Source organism: Indicator indicator, chromosome 20, assembly GCF_027791375.1.
Source record: "Indicator indicator isolate 239-I01 chromosome 20, UM_Iind_1.1, whole genome shotgun sequence".
NCBI lineage: Eukaryota > Metazoa > Chordata > Aves > Piciformes > Indicatoridae > Indicator > Indicator indicator.
The window spans coordinates 3,161,320-3,176,461 of NC_072029.1; the positions used below are offsets into that span (position 1 = coordinate 3,161,320).

The 15,142-nt window shown below is 45.5% G+C and overlaps 1 protein-coding gene across 1 annotated transcript in view; it reads left to right on the forward strand.

Moving 5' to 3' along the window:
• CCDC13 (coiled-coil domain containing 13) overlaps positions 1 to 12,396 on the forward strand; it is a 32,595-nt gene extending 20,199 nt beyond the window's left edge. The window contains exons 11-15 of the mRNA XM_054389954.1: positions 1,687 to 1,770; positions 2,720 to 2,848; positions 5,356 to 5,510; positions 10,138 to 10,243; positions 12,090 to 12,396. Of these exons, the coding sequence (XP_054245929.1) occupies positions 1,687 to 1,770; positions 2,720 to 2,848; positions 5,356 to 5,510; positions 10,138 to 10,243; positions 12,090 to 12,396 (781 nt within the window). The remainder of the gene's footprint in view (positions 1 to 1,686; positions 1,771 to 2,719; positions 2,849 to 5,355; positions 5,511 to 10,137; positions 10,244 to 12,089) is intronic.
• Positions 12,397 to 15,142: the final 2,746 nt, after the last annotated feature.

Sequence of the window (15,142 nt, forward strand, 5' to 3'; positions counted from 1 at the left end):
AAACATCCTTGATTTGAAAGTTTCTCTTTCTCCACTGTTGCGCCCTCCTGACTGACTTTATTCCTTCACCTTTCCCATGTCTCCAGAAGAAAATCAGTATTTTATCCACTTTTTGACTTCATGTGTGGTAAACAGGAAGGCAGGTGGGATAAGTGAGGTTGGATGAAAGCTTTGTAGAAGCCACTGAGTGCAGCACATGAGTTGTTGCCTGGACATGTGGCAAACAAAGCTCTGTCACAAAAATAGCTGACATGTCAGGTGGGCAGTGGGTGAGTCTGAAAACTGCAGGAGCTGCTAAGAACTTGTTCAGTAGGCCCACCCTCATTCCATTAACTTTCATATGCTGATGAACTCTCTAGTCCATTTTACTAGTGAAATTTCATTTTTAGTGAATCATCTTTTCCTATCAGGAAAGATGAAATGAAAAATGCTATAAATAGGAACTAAAGCCCCTTGGAGATGTCAGAGTAAAAATCTGCATTGTTAGGCTGGGCCACTTCTGTCATTATCAACCTTAACTTGATTTCAGGATTAACCACTCCTAGCCTAGAAGGCAGCTCTGCATGTTCCACAATATGAAGGGTTTATCCTCTACTAGCTGTAGCCTAAAGACAAGAGCTAAGTCTGCAGAGATTTGCCTTTAGGCAGCCAAGCTCAAGCTCAGAAGCACACACATTAGAATTTTTTGTCCCAAGCACACATTAAACTCACCCAGACTGGAAGTGCCATCTCGACACCTCTTGAACAAAGGTTGTAGGGAGGTGGGGGTTGCTCATTTCTCCCTAGTTACAAGTGATAGGATGAGAGGAAATGGCCTTGAGTTACACCAGGAGAGGCTGGATGTTAGAAGAAACTTCTTCATTGAAAGGGTTCCTAGGCACTGAAAGGGGCTCCCCAGAGAGGTGATTGAATCTCCATCCCTGGAGGTGTTTAAAGGATGCAGAGATGTGGTGCTCAGGGACATGGTTTGGCACCAGACTTAGTAGAGTTAGAAAGTAATTGGACTTGATCCTAAAGGTCTTTTCCAACCAAAATGATTCTGTGGTACTCTAGTGTTATCAGTCGACTCCTCCTCTAACAAACCTGACAGATTTTCATGAGCATCTCCACAAAGGAGAAAGGTTCAGAAAACTGGCATTTGGCAATAGAAGTTGTGCACCTTGTTGCAGAACAAGGATTCTGTTGGTTATGAGAGCAAAACAACATGCAAACACCATCAAACAAAAACAGTAACCTGGGTTTGTCTCTCACCCTCATGGGTGAAGGTGGCAGATGAATGCTTTGTGCACTCAAGTGAGGAAACACAGCAAGAGTGGCTGCTTGTGTGGCTGTAGGCTCAACCTGGGCCTCTTCCTGCTCTTGAATTGGTGTATGGCTCCTCTGTGTCATGGAGCTCCACAATGCTAGTCTGGAGTGCCAGCAAAATATCTCCAGAAGCACAGGGGTCAGGCACTGAGCTGTGGTTTTTATTTGTGAGGGACACAAGGTGGTTTTGCAGCGTGTTTTGGAGTCGGGGAGCAAGCTGAGCTATTGTGTATGCTGTGCCTCTGTGCTACCCACTTAGGATGCTCTGGGAGTCTTTTCCCTACAAGGCAGCAGTAAGCAGAGACATTAGGAAATGACCAGATTTCTTGCAGAGCTGCCCTCTGCAGAGCTGAGTGCTTAACAAAGCCTCTTTCCTCCCAGCATAGTGTCCAGGATGGGCCATACACTTGTAGAATCAGCAGCTCCTCAACCTTCTGTTCTTGGTAGTAACATCACACCTGGAAGGTATGTACAGAAACTTCACCACAAACAAGGGAGGGTTCCTGCCATGCTCTACTAGCTTCTGGCAACTCTTAGAATGGGTTGAGTTAGAAGGGACTTATAAGGATCATCTAGTCCAGCCTCCTGCAGTGAGTGGGGACATCTTCAACTAGAGCAGGTTGCTGATCAAGGCTTCTGTTTGTCTGCCTTGTTTCTGTAACAAACAGCTGCTTTCACCACCCTTTCTACCTGCTACTGCCAAAGACCTCTGGACACAAGCTCTGGTGTCTTCTTGCTATCTTAATTTTTTAATTGATTGCTAGTTTTATACCACATAAATCCCCTTTTCCCTCACTTCACCCCCAGTCACCCAAGATTTTCCCTGCTTTTTGGGCTAAAGGAGATCTGAATACTTCTCTGAGGAGAGGTCAGAGAAGTCATGAAGTACAATAATGAGCTACATGGGAAAACTGCCCCTTCCTTTCATCACATCTTAGGCACAAGAACAACCATTGTACTCTAGTGCTGCCTGAAGTCTTTCAGTGGAAGAAAATCGACTGCCTGTCATTTAATAACTTAGCTTTGCCCTGTGAAGAATCCACATACAGACTCTTCTTACTTTGGCAGTAGCAATGGGAGGAGATTTGGGGGAATCCACATGCAGACAAACTCCTTTTGCTTTGGCAGTAGCAATGGGAGGAGAGTGAGGGATAGTGAACGGATCAGAGGTGGAAGTTTGTTCTCAGGGGTGATGTGAAGGCAAAACATCTTTGCAAAAGAAAAGATCTTTCCAGTGAAACTCACTGTTGCAGTCTAGAGACTGGAGCTGAGGGGGAGATAGTGAGCCTGGCTCTGTGTTCTGCCTTAGGCTTCTGACAAGTGTATTTTGATATGTTTTTCAAATCCTGCCTTTGTTTCATTTCTTTCATTTGTGAAATGGGAAACAGAGTCTCTATGCTTCTGCTGTTTTCAGGCTCTCTGGCACTGACAGCCAGGATTTGAAAGTGCTGCAGACACAGATCATGGAGCAGGAGGCTCTCTGCCAGGCTGCTGAAGTGGAAAGAGACAAGCTCCTGGAACTAGTCACTGTGCTGCAGAAAAGGTAGTGCCCCATTCTGCCAGTCTCCTCTGTGGGATGCCCTGATTAAGGAGTGCTGGAGGTGTATGAGAGTTTACAGCATGCAGCACACTACACCATGCACTGCCAGTGTGATCCTTGCCTTAAAACAGAGGCTTTTACATTTTTTTTCTGCCCAATTTCCCTGCTTAGCTGATGAATCTTTTTTTATTATTATTAATATTACTCTTTGAGAACAAAGGGCAGATAAAATGGAGTCATCTTCATGCTTCCTGCACCCAGATAAAACTAGAATTCCTGTATTTATATGTGTGTGGTGATATTTAGGCAGCAATATTATTCATCAGCAGTAAATACTGTAATTATAGTTATAATCTGACTGCTGTTCCAAAAGCTTTTCCCATTCTTTTAAGTTTCACTGTATCCTCTTCTAAATTAATTTCTTCTGGTTTAGCTAAAGCAGGGTGGTGATTTTGGGTTTTTTTTCCTCAATTATTCAGTTCAATCTGGGATGATATTTAAAGCCAACTGTATTTCAGGGGAGGGGAAGCAAAATCTTTTCTCTTTAGATCTCTTTCAGCTACTGCTTGCCTTTTTGTTTGTTTTTTTTTTTCTTTTCCCAGTTAGAGACTATATATATTATTTGATTCTTAAATATATATTCCAGCTTGTGGGATGATGTACTTTTATCTGTGTTTTGGTTACACTAGGCAATGTGCAATGTTTTCTTACTTGTTTTGTTTTACATTTTCACTTTATTTTACAATAGTTAACGTTTCTCCCTTGTCTCACTTTTGCCCAATACAATTAATCACAGTCAGAAAAATATTTTTTTTTTTTTTTTATTATTGTAACTGTGGTAAAAGTAATACCCCTGTGCTTTTAAGGCCTAAATCCTGGAAAATCACACTGAGGGCATTTTATTCCTGTTTGTAAGCCTGATGATTTTAATAGAGCTATGCAATTAGACAAGGATGGAGGTGTGGGTGATAGCTGAAAATTCAGGGGCCATCATGGAGATGGGATGATGAAGAGCCCAGAGTCAATGAAATGCACACTTGCTTGTAAAATGTGCCAGGGACTGATGATTCAGCAGCTCCAGTTATCAGACATTTATCAAGAGCTCCTGCAGGTAAAGTAAATTTTGTGAGTCTGTCTGCAATAACTCTTGGAAGACCTCAAGGTAATAGAACATCCAGTCATATTTCAGCAGGAATGTATGTTAAAGAATCAGGCATTTCTCCTCTTCCTTTCCCTGATGGAGTGGGGTCAGCAGAGCTTAAGCCCAGAGAGGAGCACTGAGAATGGCACCTGAGTGGAATTTTTCTGCAGCAGCAGCTGGAATTTTGGTGTTTCACAATCACTGCAGAGCAGAACAAGCAGTAAGTAGGGACTGACAGGTCTGCAGGATTGAGCCCTGCTGGGGGAAGGGGAAGAGCTAGAGAAACATTTAAGTTCTTCATATTGGCAGAAGATTTAATAAAACCCAACTGATCCTGTCATTTTTCCTTCCCTGTTTGTCTAGTGTGGATGTGTCCAGGGCAACACCTGGTCAAGTGACAGTGAATTCAGAACCACTGAGAGAAATACAATGTCTCACAGCGTGTCACCAGCCTGGTAATTCACTGCCACGGGAGGTCAGAGGCTTGCCTGTGGCCACGTTTTTAAGACAGTGATACAATTTTATTATAGTTGTAATATTTTTCTAGCTATACCAGCTAGAAGGGAAACAAGACTAATGACACCTCTTGATTCAGGGGCTAATCAGCTATCACCCATGGGGTCAAGAAGAAAATTCTTTCATTCTTCCCCATACAACACAGAAGTCAATTCAGGTTTCTCTCTGGCTTTCAGCTCCTTTAAATCATTTGTTATTAGGTGCTGCCCTGCAGGAGATGCACCACTGACTGCATCTGAGGGCACACAGCAAATTTGTGTGGTTAATTTTCCAAGATGTTCTTTGGGGTGAATAAAGAGGCACTTGGCTCTTCTGTTCTGCACTGCATAACTGAACCATCAGTTTCTTTTCCACTTCCTTTCACAGGTAGTGTCCTATGTCCAAGTTTATTAAAAGCACCATCAAGTTTCTTTTCTTGCTTGTAGATAACTGACACAAAGCAGCCAAATGCTAGGCAGTGGGTTTATAAACTATTTTCCTTCCAAATTTTCCCAGTGTGTTTAAAAACCATGCAGTTTATTATTTCTCTAGTAAAAGATCTCTCCTCAACAATCTGCAGCTTGCCTGCTTATCTGAGCAGTAAATTCACACTAGTAGGCAGGGTTAAGGGACCCAGGCAGCCTCCACTAAGGAACCCTTTGTTTCCAACTGTACTCATTAGTTAATTCTGTTCTACAGGTTTGGAGGATGTCATCTGGAACAGCTGCACTGGGATTCTGCCTTTGGATGCACAGAATAGTCTCCTTCTCTCTCTTGGGAGCTGTGCAGCATAAAGCAGGATTCAGTATCAAGACTGACTGATCCTTAGTAGTCATGACATAAATGAGGTGAACTATTCTTTTTTGCTTCTCAGGGTGGAGGAAGGCAGTGATCAACTCTTGGAAGCTGAGAAGAGACTTCAGGAAGAGCAGCAGCGACGTGTCACTTTGGAACAGCAGCTTGAAAAACTGCAAATGGATCCTGGGTGGAACACAAATGGACAGAGGCCACACCTGAGGAGCAAAACAGGTGAGGTGGAGCACTGAACTACACCTATGTCCCCCCTCCCACCTCAGTGGTTAACAAAGAGCAAGAACATTTTTGGTTCCTATCTACCAGCACCAGTAGATGTTAGGGGCTGCCCTGCTGGAAAGCAGCTCCACAGAGAAAGACCTTGGAGTGTTGGTGGACAGCAAGTTCTCCATGGAACAACAATGTGATCCTGTGGCCAAGAGAGCTAATGGGATCCTGGGGTGCAGCAAGAAAGGTGTCCAGCAGATCTAGGGAAGTTCTTCTACTTCTCTACTCTGCTCTGCTGAGATCACACCTGCAATACTGCATCCAGTTTGGGGCTCCCCAGTTCAAGAGAGACAGAGACCTGCTGGAGAGAGTCCAACAGAGAGCCAGGAGGATGCTTAGGGGACTTGAGCATCTCCCCTGTGAAGAGAGACTGAGAGCCCTGGGGCTGTTTAGTCTGGAGAAGAGAAGGCTGAGAGGGGATCTGATCAATGTCTATCAATAGCTGAGGGGTGGGTGTCAGGAGGAGGGGGCCAGGCTCTTTTGGGTGGTTCACAGTGATAAGACAAGGAACAATGGGTTCAAATTTGAACATAGAAGATTTCACCTCAACATGAGGAGAAACTTCTTTCCAGTGAGGGTGACAGAGCCCTGGAACAGGCTGCCCAGGGGGGTTGTGGAGTCTCCTTCTCTGGAGACTTTCCAACCCCACCTGGATGCATTCCTGTGCAGACTCCCCTGGGTGATGCTGCTCTGGCAGGGGTTGAACCTGATGATCTCTGGAGGTCCCTTCCAACCTCTGATACACTGTGAGACTGTGATACCAAAACTTCAAGTGCTTGACCTTCCACGCGGTGATTTGGACCTACTGAGACCAGTGGTCCACTAAAGGTGAAATACTCACCCCACTTGGCCAAAAGGATTTTGCCACAGATTTAAGTGAGACCAAGGCTTTGGCAAGATGTTGCTTTGATGGGATGACAGCCTATGGAAAATCTTGACCCTGCTCCTTGTTGTCACCATTGCTGTGTTCCCTTTGCACTTCTGCCTGAGGGATTCATCTGAAGGTTAAGAGCAGAATTAAAGGACGCATCCCAATTTAAGACCTGTCAGTGCCTATGAAAAACTATTGCTGGTGATGAAGTAATTAGATCTGGTGTAATTTATTATCTCATGGACCTGATAATCTCCTGCTATAAATATGAAAGCCTCACTGGCATAGTTAAAGGAGGAGAGAATTCATGGTGGATGTTAAATTTTTATTTCCCTGATCAGATCCTTTTATTGCCTAAGGACTCTGATTCTGTAAAGTGTCTAAACCAATAAAATGGCAAATAGTCTTAAGGAAGCTTTTACACTGGTTTCCCTTTTTATGTGTATTTTCATAAAGTGAAAAGACTTTAAGTGCCAGGATGTGAACAGTAGCAGGAGGAATTTCAATTTGGCAAATACTAGGATTCCATCAGACTGAGTTACAGTGATCAGAGAGGTCACAAGCCTCATCCAGAGACCTTTACAAGCTCTTGACCTGCTCCTTGCTGAAATGCATGCTCTTGGTCCTAAGAGGACTGCCCTGCAGCTCAGCAGCTTTCTCTGCATCTCCCATCATACTCCTCTTGGTCACACGCATGTTTGACAAGAAATTCTCTCTGGAGCAGGACACTGATGCAAAAAAATGGATGCTGCTATTCACTATGATCTCAGTTTGTGCAGGAGGGCTAGAGTCACCACTGTAACATCTGCATGATGTTCAGCCATCCAGCACATAGAGAGATTTAGGTTTACAGGAACAGGATTCAGAGGAGGCTTTTTCCTGAATGGGGCCTGAATGATTGCTTCAGACCTACTTCTCTCTATGAAATATTGTGGAGTCATAGAATGATTTGGGTTGTTATGAAACTCTGAAGGTCATCTTGTCCAATGCCCCTGCAATGAGCAGGGACATCTTCAGCTTGATCAGGTTGCTCAGAAACTCATCATCCAATCTAACCTTGAATGTTTCCAGGGATCTGGGCAACCTGGGTCAGTGTTTCACCACTCTCAGTGTAAAAAATACCTTCCTTCTCTCTGGTCCAGATCTAGTCTTTCAGTTTAAAACCATCACCCCTTGTCCTGCCACAACAGGACCTGCAAAAAGTCTGTCCCCATCTTTCTGACAGGCCCTTTTAGGTGGTGAAAGGCTACAAGAAGGTCTCCATGCAGCCTTTTCCAGGATGAACAACTCCAACTCTCTCAGCCTATCCTCATAGCAGAGGGCTTCCAGCCCTCTGGTCATTTTGGTGACCTCCTCTGGACTCACTTCAGCAGGTCTATGTCCTTCCTGTGCTGAGGACTCCAGAGCTGGACAGAGTGCTCTAGGTGAGGAGTTCAACTGAATTTTGGTGTTCTGAGGCTTTCAAACAACTTGGTGAAGAGTTGATGTGTTGATCTGTGATCACTCCTGTGCTCCACTTAGATTCCTTCTGCAGCTGTAGAGTGAGAAGGTGTCCAGGCCCTGAGCCATTTTTGGTCAAGTTGTGGTGCACCAGCTGTTAGGTAACTCACCTCTGGGAGATGGGCATTCCATAGCTGGAACAAATGGGCTCTTCTTAACCAATGTGACAGGTTTCTCTTACTAAATATTTAGTTCATTAGTCCTGTTTCCTTAAGGACTAAAAGCAAATGTCAAAAAGGCTTGGCAGTGAGACTAAGAAAGAGAAATCCTCTCTAAGTCCTTGAGCAGGTAACTATTTCATCACCCTTCTTTGAAGAGAGCTGAGCCCCAAGCTCTGTGGAGTTTGTACAAGAAACAAGTCTACAAGTCTATCCTATACCTCTGCAGCAGAGCATGTAGGTTATCTGAGTGCTTCCATACCAGATGGTTGAGGAATTCAGGAGGAGTGAGAAGCTTGAGTATAAAATGGGGACTAGAGAACCTACTAATTAACATAATATTTTCTTTTCTTTCTGAAAGTGCAAAATTGGAGAGAGCTGATCTAATTGCTAATCTAGTGTCTGATCTCTTCAGTGCAAGGGAAGGAAATAGTGATGCTGCCTAGCTAGAAACAACCCAGTTGCTTGTTAAAATTATTCATGCTTTTTGTTGTTGGGGCTTTTGTTGGGTTTTTATAGATTTTTCTATCCAAATTCCTAATTAGCAAAGAATACTCCCAAAGGAGAGTAGGTAAGTAGCAGCAGGTTTTTCCTCAGCCTTGTAAAGCACAGCAAAGATCAAAAGCATTTCTTGGTTACACAACACAGCCTCTTTTCTCACATGTTTTTGTCAGAGTCCTTTTGCTCTCTGCCCAGGTTCTTTCAGATATTCCACATGAGGAGTGTTCAGTGGTTTAATGCTAAATTTACTCATTTGAAGGTATTTGATGTGGGATTTTGATTTGGAAAAGTGATACAGGAGTGTACTGGCATCACAACACAAACACAACAGAGCAGTTGCAGTGTGCAGGTGAATCACAACACAAAGGTGACTCTCATCACCAGTCTAGATGTTCACTGTCATGACACTGGCTGTCCTGAGTTGCCAGAAAGGAATATGTGGGTTGAAGCCAGGTCAAACCCATTTTCTTCAAAGGTGATTTTGCTGATTGTTTGATTTTTTGTACTCCTTGTTGGGCTGAACCACATCTACCCTTCCCTCCTGTTGGTTTGGCTTGGCCTTTGGAGAAGGTCATTTACATCTCCTCAGCTGATTCAGCCATTTCTCTCCAGCAAAGGCCACCCTCTGGTCCCCTTGGTGCTGGGATAAGGTCAGCATCCTCTGCTACTGGAACAGTTTGCCCAGCTATGTGGTTGAGGCCCCATCCCAGGAGAGATTTAAGGTCAAACTAGATGGGGCCCTGATGAACCTGATCTGGTTGGAGATGTCCCTGCACCACTGCAGGGGGGTTGGACAAGATGATTTTTAAAGGCCCCTTCCACCCCACTGCATTCTGTGATTCTGTAATGTAGCTGTGGTTACTTCTTACATTCCTCTCTGAATTTCTCAAGCACACCATCCTTGCCTGTCTTCTCTGAGCCTTCTTCCATTGTAGGGAGTCACTGCTCAGTTGCAGATTTTTGCATCTCTAACTCCAGCAGTGAATTAGAATTATGTTTTCTCTGTAGCCCTGAAGACATTGAAATGGCAGGAGTAATGTTGCATGTTTTGGGTGAGCATTCCTGTTTTAGAACCTTAGTTTGAAGTCATGTTGAAGTGCTTCAGTGCTTCGTATTCTTCCCCTATGTTGTGTTTGTGATGAGGATCAAAATGCTCTACAAAAGCAAACTTGATCACAGGCATTGAGGAAGCAACAGTTGTCATGACCTTAAGTGAAACACAGTAACAAGATAACATCAAAATAGTCCTTTTTTTACTGTTTCTATAACCTATTGGTTTGGCCACTGAAATATTTTTGGATTATATTATTTCTTCTCTAAATAAAATGGTTTGTGTTGGAAGAGGCCTTTAATAGTCATCTAGTCCAAGCCCCTGCAGTGACATTCCTTCATTTAGCTCTGAAATGCAAGCTCACCATGTTTTCGTTTTGCTGAAAGGAGATTAAAATAACATGCACAGTATCTTCATGGGTGTCCAAAGAGCCTGACAGTTTCCTTAGAGGGCTGCTTGTTTTACTAAAACCCCAGTTTGTGCTTAAATCTGTAGGCCAGGCTGCGAGTCACTCAAGACTCACCTTGAATGGGAGTGATAGGAAGGAGCTCACTGCAGCCCAACTGTCCAAGTTGCCTCTAGAATCACAGGTAGTTACTGAGCACAAAGTATAGATTCCCTTCCTCCATGCTGTGTTCACAGAGTCACAGAATGGTGGGGGTTGGAAGGGACCTCTGAAGATCTAGTCCTACCCCACTGCTAAAGCAGGGTCACCCAGAGTAGGTTGCCCAGGATCACAGCATCCAGGAAGGTTTGACTCTCTGCAGAGAAGAAAACTCCACAGCTGCTCTTGGCAGCCTGGGCCAAGGCTCCAGTACCCTCACTGAAAATAAGTTTTGTCTTGTTTAATGGAACTTACTGAGTTCCACTTTGTGCTTGTTGCCCCTTTTTTCTGTCACTGAAAGGCTCTTGCCCCTCACCCTGTAGATCTGCATTGATCAGATCCCCTCTCAGTCTGCTCTTCTCCAGGCTGAACAGCCCCAGGTCTCTCAGCCTTTCTTCCTCACAGAGATGCACCAATCATCTCAACATCTTCATAGCCTCCACAAGCCTCCCTGACTCTCTCCACTAATTCCCTGTCTCTCTTGAACTGGGGACCCCAGAACTGGACACAATACTCCAGGTGAGGCCTGACCAGGGCAGAGTAGAGGGGCAGGAGAACTTCCCTCAACTGTTCTGATCACACTCTTCTTCATGCACCCCAGGAGCTTCCTTGGCCTGAAGCATATTGATGGCTCAGGGTCAGCTTGTGGACCAGGGCTCCACAGAGCTGCTTTCCAGCAGGTCCAGAATTACTCCCAGTAGCTGAAATTCCCTGCTGTCCTTTTAGCACTGATACTGGCTGCTCCCACTTCTCAGAAGTTCAAACCTGTTAAGCTCTGTGGAAATCACAGATCTCAGGTTTGGGTTTGTCTGTGTCATTCTTACAGAAATTTCCTAATAATTCTACAAACACTCAGAAATCATAGAATCAGAGAATCAGTCAGGGTTGGAAGGGACCACAAGGATCATCCAGTTCCAACCCCCCTGCCATGGGCAGGGACACCTCACACTACATCAGGCTGGCTAGAGCCTCATCCAGCCTGGCTGCAAACACCTCCAGGGATGGGGCCTCAGCCACCTCCCTGGACAACCCATTCCAGGCTCTCACCACTCTCATGGGGAAGAACTTCTTCCTCACATCCAGTCTGAATCTCCCCACTTCCACCTTTATTCCATTCCTCCCAGTCCTGTCACTACCTGATAGCCTAAAAAGTCCCTCCCCAGCTTTCTTGCAGCCCCCTTCAGATACTGGAAAGCCACAAGAAGGTCTCCTCAGAGCCTTCTTTTCTCCACACTGAACAACCCCAACTCTCTCAGTCTGTGCTCATAGCAGAGCAGCTCCAGCCCTCTGCTCATCCTGGTGGCCCTTCTCTGGACACCTTCCAGCATGTCCATATCCCTCTTGTAACAGAGGCTCCAGAACTGGATGCAGTACTCCAGGTGGGGTCTCAGCAGAGCTGAGCAGAGGGGGAGAATCACCTCCCTTGACCTGCTGGCCACACTTCTCCTGATGCAGCCCAGGCTCTGGTTGGCTTTCTGGGCTGCAAGTGCAATGTTGAGAGAGTGCAAATGTTCAGCAACACAAAACACATCCAGGGCAGACACCTTTTTGCCTTTTTTTTTTTTAATTTATTTTCTTTCCTTATGTGCTGATTAGAAGCTTATTAGTGACAATGAAGTTATACCCTTTAACAGCACAGATCTGAAAAGCATCTTGGTCATCTGATACTATTTTCTGTCTCAAAGAGAGAAGGAACAAGCGGTGCCTGCTCTTTCTCATGCCTGTCATAACATGACCAGAGAAGATGCCTTTCAGGGTTTTCTTCCCCAGAGCTGCAGCACTGTGCTCATTTGCTTTGAAGCTCCACAGCTCACATGAAAGTTTTTCTTTTGTTTCCTGATAGGCTTGTGACCCAGCTGGAGGAGAACAAAGTTCTGAAGGCTGCTTTGGAGACTACTGTGAGAAAGAAAGAGGAAGACTTTAAACTGTATCAAGACACAATGGACCAAGTGAAGGATATCTTTTTACAGGCCATTTGGCAACAGAAACAAGAGAAGTTAAGAAGATACTCAGAGTCCTTTGGTCTGCAAAGCAGGGAGAGAGCCCAGGCATCCTGCCCACCAATTGAAATGCAGTGGCAGTGTAGTTTTGCAGACTTGGATCATGCTGTTCCTTTAGCATTTGCAGAAGGGGATGAGAAATGGAGATGAAATACATCAAAAATGAAGGTTTTGCACATCAGCAAATCCTGTCTGTAAGAGTTAGCAGGCAGCTGGCTCTCAGACTGCACACACCATAGGTCGGTACAGTTTAGGAAGCTGCAATTCTGCAGCTTGGGCAAAACCTTCCTAGTTTCAACAGAATTTTCCTCAAGGGGGCTTGATACTCAATATGCTGCTGCCTTTATCAGCTCATGAAGGGATTTGCTATACACAAGTTATTCTAGCTCCCTTATAAAGTCAGGGCAGGAAGAAATGAGAGTTCTGGTTTTATCAGCACACTGCTACCTTCTCTGTCTCTGGCTTTCTGGAGTACCTAAGTGCCTAGAGAGTAGATTTGCCTGGCCTGTGAGTATCTGCAAGTGAACTTTGGTGGGGCTCCACTCATCATCCCAACCTATTCCTTTACTTGAATATATTAGCAGCAGGGGGTTCTGAAACTCGGTGGAACTCCCACTGCAAGTTAGACTGCAGATTGCCCCTGCAGTCAGACCTACCTTAAATTCAGTTCATTCCATACAGAACTTGCCATCCAGGTTATGAATTCCCTGTTTGTTGTTCTCTGCATTCATCCATCAGGCAGGTCTTTCTTGTTCTTGCTAGGATGAAATGCTAACAAAAGGCAGGCAGGTCCTCACTGCAGTAGTGCAGGGACTTCTGGAGATGTTGGGAGCCTTTGCAGCTCTGTCCTTTCCAACTGCAGCGTGGTGAGAACACCAAGTGCAAGCTAATAAGGCATTAGCATGCAGTGAGCTTGCCTTGGGGATTACTAACAAATGGAGGGCTACTCATTTCTGCACAGTGCTGCTTTGTTTCTCAGTTGAAGGTCTTGAAAGCTCTTTTTCTGCTTTGCTTTGTCAGCCTCTCTGAGTGTGACATTTGTCAGATTTAACCCCAGCCACCAGCAGTGAAAAGTGAGTTTTTGGAGGGGCAAAATGCCACTGTCCCTTCCCCCAGGACTGGGATTGTGTCCTGATTCCACTTGTGCTGGGATGAGGCCGAGTGAAAAAGAGCAGAGTGAGAGTTACTCCAGATGTGGCAAGGGTGGTGTCATCCCTGTCCTTTTTCCTGCTTAGCTTCAGAGATGTCTCTGTGCAAACAGTTCCCAAAGTCCCTGGTGGAGGAGTCATGGAGCTGAGGATAAGCTCTGCTCCTAGTACTCCACAGTCCTGTTCCACTTCCCCTGTTGTGGCCTGTAACTCAGCACAGCTGAGTGTCTCTTGCAAAAGCCCAGCTCACTGCCAAGTTCCTCCTGCTCACCACACCAGTAGCATCAGAGGAAAAGCATCTTCCAGCCTGTAATCCTCCTCTAGACAACTTGAGGAACCATAAATCCCAGGTGGAGAGACAGACACAGCCTCATCCAAGTGAGCTGCAGTTTGTTTCTCTTCAACTCTGCTCTGCAGATTCTGCAGCATGGTGGGGTAGAGTGAGCAGAGCAACGAGAAGGGATCAGCCCACCTCCAGCAGATATTTTAAGGACCTGCAGCAGCAAGGGAATCATTCTGAGAAGCTGCCTGAGCTGTGGCAGAGGTGTGGAGGTTTTGCTGTGTGGTGGCTGCTAAATTCAGGTTGCTAACTTGCAGCTGGAGCCTCTGATTTCGCCTGTGCAGGAGTGTGTATCAGTAATATTTTCACCTAAGTACAGGAGGGGCAATCTGCCATCTTCAGACACAGTCACTGTTTGTCCCCTGTCCTGTGACAAAGCAGTGAAGATTGTCCCACTCTGCAGGAAAGTTCTTCCTGGGGTGGCTGTGGCTCACCCCATGAAGCACAGATAGGAAAGTGGGAGTGCTGGATGTTCCAGAGCACACACGGCTCACCAGCACATGGTGCAAACCTCTCCTCAAGTGCTGCAACACTCATTTCTCTCAGGGTATGCTTGTTTGGGGTCACACAGAAGCATTTTTCCTCTCTTTTATTTTTTTTCCCCTGCACAACCACAGAGGAGCAAAACTGGAACTAAGACACTATGAAAAAAGTTTATTTAGTGAGCCTGTACCTGTAAGTAACTGTTTCTGGTGGAAATGTGCAGTGTGTGTCCTGTCACAGAGCAGTGGAGGGGTCTGAACTCAGGCCAGGTTGTCCAGGTCTTCTCAGTTGTCACCTTCATTTTGAAATAAAGTCCCTCTGCACTTCCACTGAGTGACCTGCCTTCAAATTCTCCCTGGGCTGACTTCTGCAGCACCTGCTTCTCAAGGTGTAAGACTGATTTTCCTGCAGCCCATGTCATTTTGTGGATGAATGTAAAAAACCCTGGCAGATCTTGGCAGCAGCAGCCCCATGCCCCCCACCCCTCACCTGGAGAATAAACCCAGGGACAGTGTCTGTGCCTCTGCCTGCAAAAGCCTGTAGGAATGGTCCTCACCATAGAATTTCTCCCCCCCCCACTGATGTGCTGTTTGAGCTACTTCTTCTTTCAGGGAGGTATCTGGGCTTGCTCTGAAAGCTCCCTACCCCCTGCTTTCCTAGGAAGTTTGTCCTTGTGGCTCATGACCAGCCCATTCAAATCCCATGCTTCCATTCTCCTTGCAGTGTCCCTGGCTTCACCTTTCAGCTTCTTTGCTAGATCAAAGCATTCAAAGTTCCCAGCCTTTCATTACTGGGACAGCCTTCATCCAGCATGAGGTCACCTCACAGGCTGCTTTTGATAAGCTCTGAGGGTTTTGGGGTTTTTTTCAGTCTCAGAGCTGATGGTGGTGACAGGCTGGTGGTGACAACGCTTGGCCAGCGCTGG